The following is a 15620-nucleotide window of genomic DNA, read 5'->3' on the forward strand; positions in this document are numbered from 1 at the left end:
TGCCTCCAAATCTTGTCCTTGAATGCATCCCAAGCGTACATGCTAGAACTTACAGTCAACTCTCCATCTGTACACTACGTTCATGAGGATATATCCAAGAGGTCAAACTGTCACAGGTAAGGTCTTGTAGCCCTGTAACTTGCTAGACCACCCTCTGTGATTTTGAAGAAAAGAAACACACTGTTCAAACAAGCCTCCGGTTCTCAGTCACAAACGCACTTTCAAGCCACAAACCGGATTTTAATGATTGATCACAGAAGAAGAACACCCTTGCCTATAGCCAATATTGTGAGTTGGTGAATGTAGATGCCAAAGAAAGAATGTAATCCTAAGAGGAAACTATTTATTGATATAAGTGTTTTTATTTAGATGTACATTTTCAAATGAGATAGTGCTTTCACAAAGGCGATATAAACAGATATATGGCTTTCATACCATGCCAGGAGTGGGGACATGGGCTTTAATTGCCGTCAGCACGTGCTAAAACAAGCCCAAGCAAAGCGAGGGCCTCAGCTTGGGCTGTGGGCCATTAAAGGCCAACTCCGCCCTCCTGACAGGACATGAAACCCATTCAAACACCAGGATTTGTACGGGCTGCGAATGGCTTTCACATTTTTTCATTGGGAGATCCGCACTTCCTGCACATTCGATCTCCCAATAAAAATGAAAAAAGAAAACAAAATGGCTTCCGCCCTATGGCAAAGAGACTAAGGCCCTTTTCCATGTCTATGGTGGCCAGACGAGAGGAGTGCCGGGACTGGAGCACAATGCCCCGGTGCCGCTGGTAATTGGAGAAAGTGGGGAGGGGAATCAGGTCAATTTGGGGCTGGGGTTAGGCTCAGTGTTGCCTCGCCGCATTAAAAAAAAAAAAGCCACTACCTGGGAAAGGGTGTCGGGTGGCTTGACAGCAGGCACGGATTGTGTATTTTTACTCGCTCTTCAAGTTACCTTATTGGCTGAGCGCCATTCCCCAGGTGCGAATAAATAATATGAGTGGAAGGTAAGGTTACAATAATCAGTACATAAAAGAAAAAGTTATAATGAAGGAGGCAGAAGAAGAGATTTTAATTGAGTGTGAAATACCCAAAGAGCAGGGTAAAACATTGGTAAGAAATGATATTGCCTAGGTACATGGAGTAACAAATAGCAAAGGCGGGACGGAGCACATGGTGACTTACGAACAACAATGAGGCATCCGGATGAGAATGCAACAAACAAGACAATCTGTAGATTGAGACTAAGGATGGTAAATAGGGTGGAGCAAGCCATGAATGCATATTAAAAAGATATAGAGAGCATTAAAAAGAAGATGCCAGTCAAAAGTAGGCCAAAAATTGACAGAATAGATGGTATGAGGAGAAAGATGAACGATGAGGTGAATAGCAGAGTTACAGATAGACTGCAAGGGAAAAGGATAGTAAGCACAATTTGTGAACACCAGTGTAGAGATGTAATCATAATGAGGGAAATCAAGAGAGATAGTAGCATGGAGGGTAGAAAGATTTGCAAAGAGTGTAATGTCACAAGTGACAAGAATGTGAGATATTGGAAATATGAAAAGAGAAAGAAAGATTAGATTAAAAATAATACCAAAACTACTAGCAAATGGAGCAAAAGAGAAAAAAGAATGGGGAAAAGAAAAGATAAAGGGAGGAAGTGGAAGAGGAATCGTATTCCAAATGAAGTTCTGAGCTTCTTCCAGCACTTGGCTTGCATTCCAGCTCCCCTTCACTAAGTTCAAAACAGTTCAAAACAGTCTTGGCATTCACTTCCCAAAGTAGACAACACAGTTCACAAAGTCTCGGGTTTCCCTTTCCCAAGACGTCAGCTCTTCCAACTTGTAAACTTACAATCACTTCAAGTCTCTTAGTTTACAAAACCAGTTCCAGGCCAACTTAATAATCCTTCATGATCTTCAATAGGTCATACAGATTGTTCTCTTTCTCATTCACTTCAGGAATTGTATTCCAAAGTGTATATTCTTTATCTTTACTTTCCTTCCTTGGCTTTTTCCAAGCAGTGTATCCTCGGTCTAGGCACAGTTGTTGGACTGCACGGTCCACCCATTACAGGTCATGCAACCGATAACCCATGGCACTCCGTTAACTTTCCATATTCTTTACGTTTTCTTGTCAGCACAGGTTTCACTCTTACTGCAAATGTGTATTGGTTTACATTTACTTTGGATTCTCATTGGCATTCTCTTGTATTTGTCACAATGTGTTCTCCCACACAACTCACTTTGTGATGTTCATCTCTTCCACCACCTTGCTTTCAGAGTATTCATAAGCGCTCATCACTTGATTTTCACTTTATTCATAAAGATTTATCAATTGCCTTTTCACGTGGTTCAAAAATGTTTACTTCATAAATGTTTCTTACTTATGTTTCACACGTGTTCACTTTGTAAGCTCATCAGAACTTTCCTTTAATTTGGTTTTCAATAATATTTGCTTGACATTCAAGTTGATTTATTTTCAATTTGCAGCTTGCTGGAACCTGAAATACCTCATTTTTGGTTCACCATTTTTGGTTCACCATTATTACTTGATTAATTTCATTCAGCATAACCATACGCCTTGCTTTAGCCCAACAAGTGCCCTGTATGAGTGTTCTCTCTATTTCACTCACTGGTACTAAGCCGCACCTCTGGGCGTTCGCTCTCTTCTTCATTCTGGCATCCTTCAGATCCACGTACACTTTTGGGAGCCCGGCGAGCAGCGTTCACCGACTTCAAACTTCGCTGCATGTTTCTGGTATCTCCCCTCTTCACTCACAGACACTACCAATGGCCAGCAGTACTTGGGAGTTAGGCTCAATGATAGCCACGTGCAGCCATTAGCCAGCCTTCACCGGCAAAGCACACTCTTATAAAAAATTGATGACATTCTTTAAAATATAGTATGTTTGTTATATTACCGATAAACATGATTTGCTGTTTTCTGTTTGTGTGATTTTTGTTTACTTTGTTGCATGATAAGATTTAAGTTAAGGATTTAAGTTAATTTGCTGTATATTCCTCTATATTAATTTAATGTCGGTCTTTAGTATTTTCCTTCTTGGTAACAATGTGATGGTTGGTAGAATACATCTAAATATGCTTGAGCCACTTATGATGGCATGCACGTTTTTTTGGGGAACCAAAATATGTCAAATGAAAAAACATGGTGTTCTAAACTCCGTTGAAAATCATAAATGAAATGTTGAAAAACAAAGAAAAAACAATAATAATATGTACGTTTTAGTATGCTGGTCTTTTTGATGTATGTATTTTATTGTAGAAGAGCAGAATATGTGTTTAAAAAAAAACCTAATTTATGACATATCCAGTACACACCTTTAGGGAATCTCTAATTTATACTGATTCCTGCTGGAGTGGTTAATAATTGTGGGGGTGCCCTAGTCTTTTTGAAATACACTCACACGCGAAGCATTCAAGTAATAATCCTTGATTTCCTTTCATGACAAGGGAAGTCATTTGGTCAAGTCGATGACACTAAAACACAGAAACCAGTAATATGCCTTACTTACCATGTATTTTCTTCAAGCTTGTGCGAGACATCATGCAATGCCCCTTTCAAGTCTAGACTTGTATCCTCTTGAGGTATACCTTACCTCGCAGAGTCAGGAACCTTTACAGTTTCACTGATCAAGGTGGATGTAAGGCATTAACTTATACTCCCCTTACAAAAACACTTAATCCCCTTACAAAAACACTTAAATGATACAATTAGAACAGTTAATGTGTAGAGAACACATTTATAAAGCACCTCACACCCCGAATAAAACGAATATTCATATTTAGATGGCTTTTGCAAGATGTTGAGTAGATGTCTCTATCCATATGCACACTGCAATTCAAAACACACAGGGTTTCGAAACTACCGTATTTTGTCCACAATATGGCGCCCTGTTATCATCCTTGACTTTAAGTGGCTGAAACACATGCAACCGATTCCTGAAACTAAGATGGGTTCCATCACTCAAAACAGTTGAGTTAATGTGCCATCAACTCCCTAAACAACATTCACAATAGAAAGGAGACAATAGATCAGGGACAGTTGTGCTTTGTGAATGAATTGCAAAACTGGTTTATCAGATTCTCAGTCAGGCCGTCACATAACACATTTCAGGCCACTGTCAGGAGATCTGGAGTTGCTCACTCTCTTCATTCAGGAGATATTGCAGTAGCTACCAGCCTCCCCCCAAGCGCCCCCTCCGATTTTTTAACCCTTGATTCATACATGTGTTGCGATGCACCTGAATACATCTCTCAGCCCTAAGTAAGCCCATCAGTGTTATTTCATGACTTGTACTAGAATGGAAATTGCAAGTGCATGGCTGTCTTCAGAGAAAGGAATAGGTAAGAGTTACTTACTGCCACCAAATGACAATCATCTGTAAAAAATTGAAAAACAAGGTATTTTAGACATGAGAGTGTATGGAGCAACTTTAAATAAAGACATGTGATTTGTTATAGAACATAGAGCAATTAAGTGACAGCTGAACAATATTTGATATGCTATTAGCACTCAACTGACAACTAATTACTGTCCAATTAAAGCTCAAATATGTATTAAAGTGAAACAAAAATATTGTGGACATTGCAAGTAAATAAAACACTGACAACATTTTATTTCTTTAACGTTTCTGTGTTTAAAAATACAGGAATATACAATTGATATATTTTTTGCCCAAACCTGGTATGACAGACGTCTGAAGTTTAACAGTACCATGAAAGTCTTACGACTCAACAGCAACATGGTTGGCAAGATTTGGATACCAGACACCTTCTTCCGAAACTCCAAGAAGGCTGATGCTCATTGGATTACGACACCAAATCGGATGCTGCGGATCTGGAACGATGGCAGAGTATTGTACACGCTAAGGTAAGTGACTCATACAACTCTACAAGAGGAACTTCTTTCCAAAGGTGCGGCCATTTTGAAGTTTATAAAGTTTGTGATTATTTAGTACACAGAAACTCTTTCAATGGCTATCACGAGTGCATTCTCATTCTACTTCTAAGAATAGGTTCCTGTCATTGTTAATTGAATACTATTGCTTTATGAATCCTGGTAATTAATGGATTGCTTGATTGCCGAGCTGTGGACTCTGTTAAAATATTAACACTCTTTTGAGGGGAGAAGGTCTATATCAATACTAATTTGTTTTTTATATACAACAATTCTCGAGCTTTTAGTTTGCACATTTTCAAAATCCAAGTATGAACGTGATCTGTTTCAAATATCTTGTTTTAATTATAACAGATATATAATTCAGGAGGTACAAATAACAATTTGGAGCTATTTATTAGGGAAGCATTTCTGAGCCCGCCCCTTCATCCAGTGCATTCCAATTATATCGACCTAAAACTAGCCATTATAAACTGCAGTGTTCTTTTAATCCACTGCTAGACTGAAGAGTACTGCGTCGCTACTATGTTTAATGAATGTAACAAGACATCTCATTATTTCTCTCACTGGCCTCATTAACTAATGTGCACTCCTGCCTACTGTCCTGAATGTAGGGCGTAATGGTTTAAAGAAAGAGTAGAGGCTCTTCGATAATATGAAATGCACCCACAATACGTTTTTGCACAGGCTTCCTCGAGATGGGAGTCGCTCATTTAAATGGAGCATTCTGCATGCAAATAGGGAATTCGAGTGTATATGGTTATTCTTGATCTTATTAAACCATTCAAACATGTACTGTTTATGAGAGGGCAAACAAGGAATTTGTGCAGGACCCCCACCTTGATCAGGGTGGGGGGGGGCAACTAACTGCAGACGGTAGTGCACTTATTTTACACATTATATTAAACACATAACATCACATTTTATAGGCTTAGGGTCCGATTCATGGATTTTTTTGCACGGTGCAAAGTGACTGCACTGCTGAAAATTGACTTTGCACTGCCGACACAAACCCTGATTCATGGAACTGTGCAACATGTAATTTTGCCGTGCACAGTCCTTTTGTACTGCAAACATGACTATGCACTGACTTTGCACGGACTTTGCGTGGCAAAAATACACTTTGTACAATTCCATATGCCAGGGTATGTGTCAGCAGTGGAAAGTCACTTTTCAGCAGTGCAAAGTTACTTTGAACCGTGCAAAAAATTCCATGAATCCGGCCCTTAGACTCCGTGCCTGCTGCCTGGTTGGTGTGAACCACTATCGTTTGATATGACCAATTCATCCTGTAACGCAATCTGCATTCACTATAGAATTTACAGTTCGTGATTCATGGAATTATTTGCGTGTAAAACATGGATTTGTGTGTCATTCTGCCCGCACATCCCCATTCGTCAAACAGGGATTTGCGGGCAGAATGACAAACAAATCCCCGTTTTACACGCAAATAATTCCATTAATTGGGGTGTTTGCTACAGCACAACTTGTAGAGCATTTTTCTATCTTTCCTTGAGGAGTATTGATCAAATGAAATAACCAAAGTTCAAGTGCATATTTATAAGCTTGAGTGCCTGCCCTGTTGGTTCTGAAGATAGAGCAGTGTGTTAAGCGCATGTTTCAGAGATCTGTCTTGTTCCAATGAACACTTCCAAATTCTGGCTAGACAGATTCCGACTATACTCTCTCTTACGTTAATGCTCTTGAGTATATGCACTTTGGTGATAGTAATGACTACTGCGCTGCAAAACAACATACTTTGCGCCAGGAATCATTACTTGCAAACATAACATTGCATCAGCTTGCAGAGCACAGAACCACGAAGCAAGGGTTGTAAACATTAAACAGACACCCCAAATTAGTAAATATGTTACTGTCATTTTACCACCATTAATCTCCAACATTTACAAACTTGTGACGAGGCCCAAAATTTTAGTTTGTACACACTGAACGTTTTTGCCTTCTCACATTATGATGTGTATGTAATCCGCCATTTGCACTTTATTTTGGTGTAGTCTATTTTGATGACTATTTTGTTGTGCAATATAACAATTAGCACATAACTTATAGACGCCTCTGGGAAGCACATTTTCAAGACTAATAATTTGACTGAAAACATAGATGAGATTTTTCTACAATATCACATGATTGTCGCATGATTAATAGTAAACTGTTAACATGTGTCACAAGCAAACTAATCAGGTGAATGTATCACTGTTTGTATTGCAGGGTGCATTTAAATTTTTAAAATGCAATAGTAAAATCCAGATGAGATCTTGTTGGGTCACATAAATTAGCATTTTGCTACTTTTTTACTTTTAATGCATCTTCAATTATTTTGTTTTGACATAACATCATTATAGGCAGATCTTGTTTAATATGACTCTATTTGTTTAATATGTGATGTGTGCATTTTCTAACTCTAGATTTCCAAAACAGAGTATTAATTTCAGTTTTTGAAAATCAAACGTTAAAACATAATTGCACCATGTTGTATGACACTAACCAGGAAGCAATCTGAACACATGTATAAATAACAGACTGGGCTCAAACCGCAGTTTTAGCACCTAATCAAAATGCTTCATCTAGGACCACACTTTTATTTCGCAGTGCCTAAACTGTCTATTCCCTGTCAGAATTAGTTCTCTCTTCCAAAAATATTTACTGATGATTGAACTTTCTACTAAGTGTTGTCGTATTTAATCATCGAGGCAACGGATTGTTGCAAACCACAATGCCATGTTTGTACTAACACATTCATGGCAATATCACTTAAAAACCATAGCCATCTTCTAATCACAATCTACAATCAGTTATGTGCACTCTTATAGTCACGTCTGATCTGGATCGTCTATCTATGCTACAACATGTATTTCTTCCTCATTACTTCAAAAATGTCCTCTGATTCCATGATTGAGCATGTGTACATTCTGTGAAGCCACTCTGTGTCTAAGCTGGGGCATGTTTACCTGTTTCAAATGGCTACTGATATGTGCCCTGCATCTGTACGACAGCCTGGGTACATTCATTCTGTTCGTAATTGTTGAAATATGTTCTGTGGCTATGCTAGAACGCAAGTACCCACATCATAAAGCTAGTATTAACTTTGAAATTGCACTTGTGTATTATTGTCATTCCAGAATTGAAAAGGGGGGTTGTGTGACTTCAAAGGGGTGCCCATGCGTATATTTGTTGTTTCCAGGGCAATTTATCAAGCTATGAGTTGTGATCATGACATCAGAGTAGGGGGCGGGCTGTTTCAAGCAGTGAGGCTTGAATTTCTTCATTTGTTTGGTTTGTCGTGGGACCTACAGCTCTCTGTGTGCCAGGCCCCAAAATCCCTAAAGATGGCCATGCTCAGTCTCTGTGTGTAAGCAGTGCTCATTTGAAGGAGGTGATGATGGTTTCTTGGATCCTGCAATGGGGAGAGGTGAGGGGTTTGCAGTCTGCATATCAATCACCACATGAAAGGCTCTCATCCCATGCAGATAGGTACTCATGTTTTCTTCTGCTGTCAGCTTGACTCAAACGATGTTGCAATCGTGTCATGATTCTACTGTTCTCTTTCGAAACAAATTCCAAATTTGATGTGTATAAAGTATAGCCTGGCAGCAATAGTATGGTAGTATATTGAACATTTCTTCAGCGGCCACTTAAATTAGCTGTTCTATATGTAAAAGATTTGGATTATGGATGGCTATCAATAAAATGAGTGAATAACATATTTGCATTCAGTTGTTAGTGTAGTAAAATGCATTTGGGCAACCATGAAACTTCCAAACCATGTCTCACACTCAAATCCCTTGTGTTAGACTCATATGATAAGTGTTGTATGTTGTAAACCATCAATGGCAGTGGAGAGGTTCAGCAGAGTGATTGTGACTTCCCTGTCCATTTACATTTGGAATGTCATGTGCTTTGTAGTAATAACAGGCGAATTGATGCCCCAGAGTGAAGGGAATGTGACTAAGTGTAGTCATGAAGATTTGTTTACTTCCATGAATTCCAGGCAGAATATTGATTAAACAAAGTTTTAGGTTGGATGGAATTATTTCAGAATATGCATAGAGGCGTTGAAGGGTGGATGGGTAAAACCCGCCATTATAGTGGACAAGAGCATTCCCTTCAGGTAGGGAAGTGCTGGGATACTGTTTTGTGTTCATCATGTTCACGTCCCTAAAACACATATAGAAGAAGAAGAGTAAGCTTTACAGCGACCCTAAGAGGCAAAGAGGTGGGAACTAGAATGCCAGGAAGTAATAGAAATGTTTCTGTACTCTACATTTCCAGGTTTTGAGATTTCTACTGGAAGTGAGGAGTAAGGAATTGTGAATGAAGTTTGAAGTATAGATGTTTAACATGCTGTTGTACTCGTATTCTCACATATGAGTTTAAAGAATGGATACGATCGTTGTGATGGTATTCGGCTATTGGACATGTGTCCGCTTTAGTTTTTGTGATGAATGTTTGGTAGTATGTGAGTTATCACATGTTGTAAACAGAATCCAGTATGCTACACAGTTTAAATTCCATTGAGATTCTGAAATCTGTGTGAACACTGAGCTCTAAGGACTCTGGAACAACATTGACTTCCACTTCAAGAAAAAAGAGAAGTTGATTCAGAGGGATCAAGTTGTCACAGGTTTTGTAACAGCATAGCCCAAATATTGATATGCAGGTTGTCGGATAATATGAGTTACATAGAGATTAACTGGTGGCTGGAAACATGGGCCAGATTTCCACCATAGTGAGATTCATGAAGGGCTAAGAGCAGAAAGGCTGACACACATACTTGTGTGCTTTGAGGTGATTACACGCATGTATCTGAGTTGCAATGCCACTGTGGTCACAATAAGACAGGGAATCGAAAGCTGAGACCTTGAAAAGAGCAGGTTGGAACAATGATGAGAACATGTGTTGCCTGGCAGAGTGTGTTGGTCCGCCTACCAGCTACAGAAGTCCATGCTCTAAGTTGTTATCAGGTGGGTAATAAGATTGACTAGATTATCAAACAAAGTATTTCAGTTTTCAGAGGATAGAATAACAGATGCAATATGCTCACTGAAGGAGCCTGAAAATTGAGGAATTAACACAAGGAAAAACTATACAACCTCTTACCAATTGTGGTGGATATGTTTTACACATACATTTAATATTTGGTCCTATTGTTTGTATAGAATTTACATTTTTGCTTTTGTTTGTATTACCCTGCGTCCCACACCCACATATTGTGAAAATAAACAGTGTAATTCATAGAAATCAGCGCACAAGTGGCGCACGCGGCTGGCGCACATTGTGCACGTGTGACTTTCTGCACCAGCCGCATGCGCTAAAATCCATTTCCGCATACAGCGTATTCATGGATTTTAGCTACCAAAACCAGCCATGGCGCACAGTGGCGCAGCGACCCTGCAGCAGCACCAGTTACGCCCCCAAGAAGGCCCCTCGCGCAAGGAAAAGTCATCAAAATCCCCAATCCAGCGCAAAGGGCTGCGCTAACCCTGTACCAGTATACAGGTTCTCACACGGCAAGTGGGGAACGTGGGGCTACACTTATAACTGGGGTGCGCGGGAAGTTACACAAGCGATAGGCCCTGTCCGAGTAGGGGGCGTGTATAGCTGGGGTGCGCGGGAGGTTTCACACGCGATCGGAGCGGGGTACGTGTAAATCGGGGGTGCACGGGAAGTTTCACACGCGATTGGCCCTGTGCGAATGGGCTACGTGTATAACTGGGGTGCGCAGGAAGTTACACACGCGATTGGCCCTGTGCGAGTGGGGTACGTGTATTCCTGGGCTGCGCGGGAAGTTCCACACGCGATTGGCCCTGTGCAAGTGGGGTACGTAGATTATTGGGGTTCGTGGGAAGTTACACACGCGATTGGCCCTGTGCGAGTGGGGTACGTTTATAACTGGGGTGTGCGGGAAGTTACACACGCGATTGGCCCTGTGTGAGTGGGGCACGTGGATTACTGGGGTTCGCGGGAAGTTTCACACGCGATTGGCCCTGTGCGAGTGGGGTACGTGTATTCCTGGGGTGCGCGGGAAGTTCCACACGCGATAGGCCCTGTGTGAGTGGGGTACGTGTATTCCTGGGGTGCGCGGGAAGTTTCACACGCGATAGGCCCTGTGTGAGTGGGGTATGTGTATTCCTGGGGTGTGCGGGAAGTTTCACACACGATCGGAGCAGGGTACGTGTAAATCGGGGGTGCGCAGGAAGTTCCACACGTGATTGGCCCTGTGCGAGTGGGATACGTGTATTCCTGGGGTGCGCGGGAAGTTTCACACGTGATCGGAGCCGGGTACGTGTAATTCGGGGGTGCGCGGTAAGTTTCACATGCGATTTTGCTGTCAGAGCAGGGTACGTGAATTTCGGGGGTGCGCTGGGAGTCCTATCCGTGAATTGGCAGTGTGGGTCCTCCCAGGTGTTCCTCTACACCCTCCACGGCCCCTGCAAGCAGCCCACACCACAGGGGACTACCCTGCATCCCTGGTCATGTCCCGCAGGCAGCCCATCCATCATGGGCATGCCCCCCAGCCAAGCCACATGTCACCTTGCACTACTGATCACCAACTCATGTCCCCCAGCACCCCCACCCCCCAGCAGTCAGGGGCACCTGCCAGCAGGCCCCCACTCATGACCCCCAGCACCCCCACCCCCCCAGCAGTCAGGGGCACCTGCCAGCAGGCCCCCACTAATGTCCCCCTGCACCACCACCCCCCCAGCAGTCAGGGGCACCTGCCAGCAGGCCCCCACTCATGTCCCACTCATGTCTCCCTGCACCCCTACCCCCCAGCAGTCAGGGGCACCTGCCAGCAGGCCCCCACTCATGTCCCACTCATGTCCCCCTGCACCCCCACCCCCTAGCAGTCAGGGGCACCTGCCTGCAGGCCCCCACTCATGTACCCCTGCACCCCCTCCCCCCAGCAGTCAGGGGCACCTGCCAGCAGGCCCCCACTCATGTCCCCCAGCACGCCCACCCCCCAGCAGTCAGGGGCACCTGCCAGCAGGCCCCCACCATGTCCCACTCATGTCCCCCAGCACCCCCACCCCCCAGCAGTCAGGGGCACCTGCCAGCAGGCCCCCACTCATGTCCCACCCATGTCCCCCTGCACCCCCACCCCCCACCAGTCAGGGTCACCTGCCAGCAGGCCCCCACTCATGTCCACCAGCACCCCCATCCCCCAGCAGTCAGGGGCACCTGCCAGCAGACCCCCACTCATGTCCCACTCATGTCCCCCAGCACCCCCACCCCCCAGCAGTCAGGGGCACCTGCCAGCAGGCCCCCACTCATGTCCCACTCATGTCCCCCTGCACCCCCACCCCCCAGCAGTCAGGGGCACCTGCCAGTAGGCCCCCACTCATGTCCCACTCATGTCCCCCTGCACCCCCAGCAGTCAGGGGCAACTGCCAGCAGGCCCCCACTCACGTCCCCCAGAACCCCCACCCCCCAGCAGTCAGGGGCACCTGCCAGGTGGCCCCCACTCATGTCCCCCAGCACCCCCACCCCCCAGCAGTCAGGGACACCTGCCAGCAGGCCCCCACTCATGTCCCCCTGCACCCCCATCCCCCAGCAGTCAGGGGCACCTGCCAGCAGGCCAGCAGGCCACCACTCATGTCCCCCAGCACCACCACGTCCCAGCAGTCAGCAGCCCCCACTCATGTCCCACTCATGTCTCCCAGCACCCCCACCCCCCTGCAGTCAGGGGCATCTGCCAGCAGGCCCCCACTCATGTCCACCAGCACCCCCACCTCCCAGCAGTCAGGGGCACCTGCCAGCAGGCCCCCACTCATGTCCCACTCATGTCCCCCTGCACCCCCGGCCCCCAGCAGTCAGGGGCACCTGCCAGCAGGCCCCCACTCATGTCCCCCTGGCCCCACGTCATGACGATCCTCAATCATGGGCCTAATGGCCAGCCACATCACACCCCATGCCACCCCGGCCCAAAGACCCACCCACATAGAAATGCCCATTACATGATACAACTCGAATGGCAAGTATGTAAATGAACACATGTCCGTCACAGACACACAATGGGTGCAAGTGAATGTGAAAACCCACATTATGACCTGCATGAAATCAATGAGAGAATACCACACACCAAAGTATGAAACAAAAATGTATTGAATCCAAAATGAATGTAATGAAAAGAAAACACACAATAATGTGAAGAAGAAATAAAACGCAGCATGTCCAGAAAATAATGAAAAATATGAAATCAGAATCCAAAGAAATCCAAATGAAAATGTGTCCAAAGTCTCAGCCCAACAAAGCAAATCCAAGGGAAAAAAATAAGTGAAATCCATTGCTCCATGGTGAAATGAAAAGAAAAAAAAGAAAATCCACTGTTCAACTATATACAAATCACCAATCCAGGGTCCATGAGCCCAACAAATAAAATAAAACCTACAAAAAAGACTACCTAATAAAGAACTGTATACAAAAACGTGGTGCATTGTCCAATCGCCCCAAAATAAACAAAAACAGAAAGGAAACCTAACACTATCTAACTATTTACAATTGCAGCTCAATGTCCTGGAGGCGGTTGTCTTCCATGGCCCCGAGGGTTCGCAGGGACGACGACATGTTCACCTCCAACTTCCTGCGAATTGCCTCGAGGCACTCGGCCCGCCTAGGGCCTTCCGCATGGAGTACTCCGCCCTTACCATTGTGAGCCGTGCCTCTTCCGCCCGCTGCCGCTCCGCATCTATGGTGTGGCCCAACCGCTGCCACACGGAAGACACTTGAAATCCGGGGTCCTCCTGCCCTATGACCGATGCCTGCCCCTCCGATGTTGAAGGCCCCGAGCCATCATTGCTCCCACCATGTTGCTGCTGCTGTGCCTGTGCCCTGGCTCTTGCTGCCTGCACGTCCTCCTCCGGCTGGGGTGCAGTTGTCATGGTGGCCACCCCTGCTGACTCCCGACTGTGGCAGGGATGTGTCCTCCACCAGCCTGGCCGCTGGGTCAGGGGCAGCTCCACAGGGTACCCAGGTGACACATGGGTTGGAAGATGGCATGGAGGACGACTGGCGCATAGGGGGTTCAGGTGAGGAGGGGGTCGCAAGAAGGTCCAGCACACGGAGGAATCCAGCACCAGTGACCCGTCCCAGTAGGTCAACGTGGTCAAAGAGGCATGAAAGTCGACGTGCAGTCTCTCCACAAAAAGACTGCAGGTCACCTCGCATGCCCCGTTGACGCAACGCTATCCCACTCAGGATAGGCTCAACACGGTCCCAGATAGCCACGTCTGCTGGCAGAGGAAAGCCAGTTGTTGTGCGCTCATCCCCTCCCTGAAAAAGGGTCTGGACGTAGGCATCCCTGCTCGTGCCAGATCATGCAGTGACAGGACCAGGGACAGGATTACACACAGGCAACTCCGCGGCGGCCTGTTCTGCCTCCTGTCCCTGACCCTGTACTGGACCACTAGCACCAGTGAAATCCTCACCTCCAGACCCCGTGTGTGTCCCTTGCGCGACCTCCTCCTCCACCAAACCCCCCACCAACCTGGATGACTCTGTGCCATCTTCCTCCGTTGGACCCTGTGGGGTCTCAGCTGCCCCTTCTGCTGCCGAGGAGTCCACCTTGGACCTCTGCCTCTTGGACCTACCCTCGGCAGCTGCAGCCTGGGATGCGGCACCAGATGCTCACTCCCCGACGAGATGACAATCTGGGAGGGGAGCCGGGCCTTGCGTCTCCGACTGGTTGTGTGATCCCTGCCGCTGTGCTCCACAGCAACCTCTCCGCCCTCTTCATCGCCCTCTTCATCAGTTGACGCTGCAGACAGGGAGAGATAAAAAACAGACATCAGGGCACTGTACAATGGACTGATACACACATGACAGTTGCACATGAGTGGCACCAGGCAGCAACATCCATACACATACAACAGCATGAACAGACGAAGGTGAGCCTGACATCACATGAAACACAGGGAGTGCACTAGACATGCACACACGCCACCACACTTACATGCATGTCTAGATCTCCTCCAACTGTCGCAGTGATGCGATCGCCATACATGTCACATCTGGCATTCAGCCTTCTACATATCAGTATCACGTGCATCCATGTTGCATCACAGTTGCACTCTTGTCAAATACACACACATGCACATGTACACAGTGCCGATACATGCAGCAGGAACCACCATCCATGTGTGACACCACAACCATGCCAACGTACATACACAGAAATTCAAACATTTGTGCTGCCACACCTGCATTTGCACAGCATGCTTACCAACACATACACCATCGATGTGTCTCACACCTAAGAGGACTCACATGTGGCAGCCTCACGCCCCTGTTCATACACATCCCTATATGGCCCTACGAAAACACATGTGCAACCTGCACACTACTGGCACACCACCACACGCACAGCGTCCAATCAGTATGCATGTACACTTACCGCTCGACTCCAGACGGGTCTGCCTCTCAAGGAACAGGACATGGAGCGCTGGGCACATGTGTTCCAGGACCTCATCTGGTGGTCGGACAGGTGGCCCCGGCACCCCTTGGCATCCACTGCCTTCAAGAGGCGCCGGGCCTTGTTGAGGGTCCTGGACCTGAAGTCCTCCGAGCGCTTCTTGACATGGTGTAGGTTGTGGACTGCCACCCCCTCTGCGTGGATGGCAGTCATGATGTCCATCCAGATCCTGGTCCGTCCTTCATTGTCGGCACGCAAACTTCCAAAGAGGGCAT

General features: G+C 45.8%; 1 protein-coding gene across 3 annotated transcripts in view; it reads left to right on the top strand.

The window, feature by feature from the left end:
- GABRG2 (gamma-aminobutyric acid type A receptor subunit gamma2) overlaps positions 1-15620 on the top strand; it is a 907137-nt gene that overhangs the window by 523484 nt on the left and 368033 nt on the right. For 2 of the 3 annotated variants that reach the window (XM_069654278.1, XM_069654277.1), the window contains exon 4: positions 4669-4889. In XM_069654278.1, coding sequence (XP_069510379.1) covers positions 4669-4889 — 221 coding nt within the window. The remainder of the gene's footprint in view (positions 1-4668; positions 4890-15620) is intronic. The other variant, XM_069654279.1, reaches the window with a different exon arrangement.

This window comes from Ambystoma mexicanum, chromosome 3q, assembly GCF_040938575.1.
Source record: "Ambystoma mexicanum isolate Mex_15411 chromosome 3q, UKY_AmexF1_1, whole genome shotgun sequence".
In the NCBI taxonomy this organism is placed as follows: domain Eukaryota; kingdom Metazoa; phylum Chordata; class Amphibia; order Caudata; family Ambystomatidae; genus Ambystoma; species Ambystoma mexicanum.